At 35.3% G+C, this 4,806-nt stretch overlaps 2 protein-coding genes across 2 annotated transcripts; both read left to right on the top strand.

Moving 5' to 3' along the window:
* The first annotated feature begins 200 nt into the window (after positions 1-200).
* On the top strand, positions 201-2,658 carry LOC107784718 (geraniol 8-hydroxylase-like). Its single transcript, XM_016605887.2, has 2 exons — positions 201-1,132; positions 1,863-2,658. The coding sequence occupies exons 1-2, from the start codon at positions 257-259 to the stop codon at positions 2,472-2,474; spliced, it is 1,488 nt and encodes a 495-aa protein (XP_016461373.2). The 5' UTR covers positions 201-256; the 3' UTR covers positions 2,475-2,658.
* Positions 2,659-3,941: 1,283 nt separating this feature from the next.
* On the top strand, positions 3,942-4,292 carry LOC142175751 (uncharacterized). The gene has a single exon (XM_075242739.1). The coding sequence runs from the start codon at positions 3,942-3,944 to the stop codon at positions 4,290-4,292; it is 351 nt and encodes a 116-aa protein (XP_075098840.1).
* The last annotated feature ends 514 nt before the right edge of the window (positions 4,293-4,806 follow it).

Genomic DNA, 4,806 nt, shown 5'->3' with positions numbered 1-4,806 from the left:
AATTTTTTTTTTCTGTTATACCAATCTTATTAATTACTTATTTCAAATCACTTTCTCAAATCCATTAAAAATATGCATTAATTAATATGAGTATCATAATAAATTATGTGCGTCATTTCTTTAACTTTCACCACCTAGTTATTACGTGCCAATGTAGGAAAGAGAAGTGTATATGGAGCCTCTTTAATTTAAACTCTACATAAGTACATCTGGCTCTCTAATTTGTATCAATTCACTAGAAAAGAAGAGAGAAAAAATGGAACTTCATACTATCCTTCTCTTGTGCATCTCCCTTTTTTGCTGGTTCTTCTTTAAAACATATCTCCATTCTAAATCCAGAAAGCTACCCCCTGGTCCTACTGGTTTCCCCATAATCGGTTCACTACTAGAGCTAGGTTCAAAACCTAATCATTCACTAGCCAACCTAGCCAAAATCCATGGCCCTCTCATGACTCTAAAACTCGGTTCAGTCATTACCATAGTAGCCTCCTCACCTGAAACAGCCAAAGAAATCCTCCAAAAACACGACAAAACATTATCAGCACGCACTGTTCCCGATGTTATAACCGCACAACCAAATCCAGAAGCCACCTTAGCTTGGGTCACAGGCGACAAGTGGAGAAACAGAAGAAGAATATGTAGCACACAAATGTTCACTAACCAAAGACTCGATTCTCTGCAAGAAATACGTCACGAGAAGGTTGCACAACTAGTGAATCATATGAGAAAGCAGTGTCAAAGCGGTGCAGCTGTTGACGTAGGACACGTTGCTTTCGCGACGACGTTGAATTTAATGTCGAACACTATTTTCTCTATTGATTTGGTTGACCCGGAATTCGAGACGGCTCAAGAGTTTAAGGATTTGGTTGGGACAATCATGGAGGATTCAGTGAAACCTAACTTGTCTGATTATTTCCCGATTATACGGTGGCTTGATTTACAAGGAGTGAAACGTCATATTAAGCCAGCATATTTAAGGTTGCATGAGATATTTGACCAACTAATTGAGAAGAGAGTAGAAGATAGAGCGTCAGGAATGAAGAAAACAGGAGATTTCTTGGATGTACTTCTTGATCAATGTGAAGAAGAAGGGTCTGGATTTGATCGCCAAACTATCAAGCCTCTTATCCTGGTAATTGTTTTTCTTCTCTTCTTTTTGTCTTTCTATTTTCGTTTTAATTTTTCTTTATGTTTAAGCGAAATTTTCTTTTCATTATTAAAGTGAAAAGAACAATTATCTGTTCCGATAATTCTTTTTTTTCTCTCTCTCTCTCTCCTTTTTTTTTTTTGAAAGGAGTTTTAAGCTTATCAAATTTGGACATTTTTAGTGCATTTTTTATCAAGATCGACGAAGAATACGTACTGAAACTAAACTAGAAAAAGAAAAAAATCAGCCAATAAAGTCAAACTTATTTTAAGACTTTCAATTATATCACGAAACAAAACACGTTGTGCTATTAGGAGGAATACATGTGGGTTTTCATGAGCCAGGATTGATATACGGTCGTCTATGAATCTTCTCCTCCTTTTTTTTTTTGGTTATGTTTTGTTTTTGGAAATGAGTTTTCAAGCTTATTAAAGTTTGAACATTTTATGTAAAGTTTGATGTTGGAGTTGTGAATATATGCATGTGAAGGGACTAATTAATGTTCAACTAAAGCAAGAAAAATAAAGCGTGATCCAAATATCCTTATATGCATGTGAAGGGACTAATTAATGTTCAACTAAAGCAAGAAAAATAAAGCGTGATCCAAATAATTATTAATGAAGAGGGAAGAAAATTCTTACATTAAACTCTGGATTTATAAGAAGTTAATAGGTTTTTGTATGTGAATGTCATGGCATTTGTGATCTGACGACAGGATTTATTCCTTGCTGGAAGTGACACGTCCGCCATAACAACAGAATGGGCAATGGCAGAACTTCTTCGAAATCCTCAAAAGTTACAGAAAGTAAGAGAAGAAATTCTTCAACAAATAGGCACAGAAAGGCCAGTGAAAGAATCAGACATTGACAAACTTCCATACCTTCAAGCAGTTGTAAAAGAAGTCTTGAGACTACACCCAGCAGCTCCATTACTCTTACCACACAAAGCTCAAGAAGACACAGAAATATTCGGTTTCATTGTGCCCAAGAACAGCCAAGTTCTCGTAAATGCATGGGCAATTGTGAGAGATCCAAAATACTGGGAAAAACCACTAGAGTTTCTGCCTGAAAGATTCATCAAATCAAGTGTGGATTACAAAGGAAGGGACTTTGAGTATATACCATTCGGCGCCGGCCGGAGAATTTGTCCTGGAATGCCACTTGCTATAAGGACGGTGAATTTGGTGTTGGCTTCTATTGTTCAACCATTTAGTTGGAAGTTACCAAAAGGGATGGCACCAGAGAATTTGGATATGGAGGAACAATTCGGACTTACTTTGAGGAAGGCCATTCCTCTTCTTGCCATTCCTAGTATGGAAGAAAATTAAATAAGGCCATGATTTGAGTCGACATATGCTATTTGCCTCTGTAATATCTTAATGGGATTGTCCTAATATGAGAAATGAGTTTGTGATTGTGAGAAATATACTTATGTAAAATATGGATGATATGTACATGTTTAAAATATTAAGTTGGAGACAAGAAACTTGAAATTACAGTAAATAATACTCCTAATGAACTTCAGCATCTTGGATCAACATTTTGATTTTTATGGCTATTCAGTATAAGTTAAGAAGGGGGAGAATTACAAGCTATGTCGATATTAATGATTACCATTCTGGTTTGTGACCAATAGGCTTAGATTGAATGCTAGCATATGTTTAGAACTATCAGAAGTTTCTTTGAGTTTCAACATCTTCACTTTTTGTATAATTTTCTATTTATTTCTTCTTAATTCCTTCTTGATCGTAGCCTGATACTTGGACTGAATGAAGATAGAAACGGAACCTGTTCATAATTATCTTTGTATATCTTCTTGTTATTATACTTAGATATCTCTCTTGTTATCTATCTTGTCATCTTACGATACTATATTTCTTGTCATCTTACGTACTATATTTCTTGTCATAACTATCTTTGCATAAATGTCCTTATTGTGAGTCTTATAATAATTTGATCTTTGGGCACAATGCATATAAAAAAAAAATAAATCAGAAATAGCCACATTTACAATTGGTAATTAAAAAATAGTCACAATTTTAAAAGTAATAGAAATTTTGTCACTTTTTTATGTATGGATAAAATCTGAATAAAAACGCCCTTAAAATCTGGAAAAAATCTAGCATAATATGCTGGAGTTCGAAATTTTTCCAAGACTATCTCGAACTTACCCTTACACTCAGCTTAGAGCATTCAATCTCGCTTTACATATGAGATTCTAACATAATGTGCTGCAATTTCATAATATGCTGGAGTTCCAATATAATATGCTGGAAGTATACGCAGTAGCTCCATAATCAAGCATATTATGCTGGAACTTTCCATGTGCTGGGTTCCAATATAATATGCTGGAAGTTTATATGCAGGAGCTCCATAATTTAGCATATTATGCTAGAACTTTCCGTGTTTCAATAAAATATTGGCTATTTTTCAATAACTTTGTTAACACTGACTATTTTTTAATTACCAAAGAAAATTTTCAATAACGGGCTCAGATTTTCATGCTGCCAAAGAAAATTACAAAACTGATCGAGGCAATCTGCAAAAGCTTCTTATGGACAGGGGACAGTAGTGTTTCAAAGAAAGCATTACTAGCTTGGGAGAAAGTTTGCCAACTTAAATCAGCAGGAGGTTTTAATGTCATGAATATTAGCTTATGGAACAAAGCAGCTATAAGTAAATAATTCTGGAACCTATGTAAAGAGAAGAATAAGCTATGGATACAATGGGTACACAACTATTACATTAAGGATAAAAACATCTGGGAAGTACAACTGAACCAAGCATCGTGGATCATGAGAAAGATTGTGAAAGCTAAAGAGAGTTTTGAGGCTGCAGGATACAACTATGAAGATATAAGAAGAAAGCGTGACTGTTCTATTAAGCAAATATACCATAAATTGCGAGGTGATTTTAGCAAAGTGAGCTGGAGGAGTCTGGTATGTAATAATGCAGGGTGTCCTAGGTGGATATTCATGCTAACTATGGTGGCAAATGGTAGACTGTACACTAAGGATAGATTGCTAAAGTGGGGAATTCAAACTGATCAAGCATGTCTGTTGTGTAAGCAGGCAAATGAGTCTATCCAGCATATATTCTTTGAGTGCCAATATGCAACAGAGTTATGGAAGAGGTTGCTTAAATAGCAAGGCATTAGCAGAACCATATATGGGTGGTCAGAGGAATTAAAATGGGCAGAAAACTGGACAAGAAGAAGCAATGCACGAACAGAACTATTCAAGATGGTACTAGCAGGATTGTTTATTATGTTTGGCAGGAAAGGAATGGCAGAATTTTCCAAGACAAAGCGAGGAGCTGGGAGATAATTGGCAAGCTGATAGTACAAGAAGTGCATTGTCGAAACAACAAGGAAGTAGAGAAAGTTCTAAGTAAACTGGATTACTACCCAATGTAATAAATAGAAGTAAATTAGACTAATAGTAGGAAGTTAAGGGGGGAGGAAGTATAGGAAGCATAGGAACATATATGTATGGGTTTTCTGATTTGCTTGTAAATAATTTCCCTAGTATATAAAAGTTTAATTACCAAAAAACTTACCAATCCGAAAAATGGGTAACCCATGCTACTTTCATCAATGCATGTCTTTATTGTGGGCCTAAGGCTGGGATTAAGTTCAGGGTTTCTCTTAGCATGAGGCAA

The sequence above is a fragment of the Nicotiana tabacum genome, chromosome 22, assembly GCF_000715075.1.
Source record: "Nicotiana tabacum cultivar K326 chromosome 22, ASM71507v2, whole genome shotgun sequence".
Classification (NCBI taxonomy): Eukaryota; Viridiplantae; Streptophyta; class Magnoliopsida; order Solanales; family Solanaceae; genus Nicotiana; species Nicotiana tabacum.
Note: the sequence above shows the minus strand (reverse complement) of the source record. Positions and strands in the feature narration are given on the sequence as shown.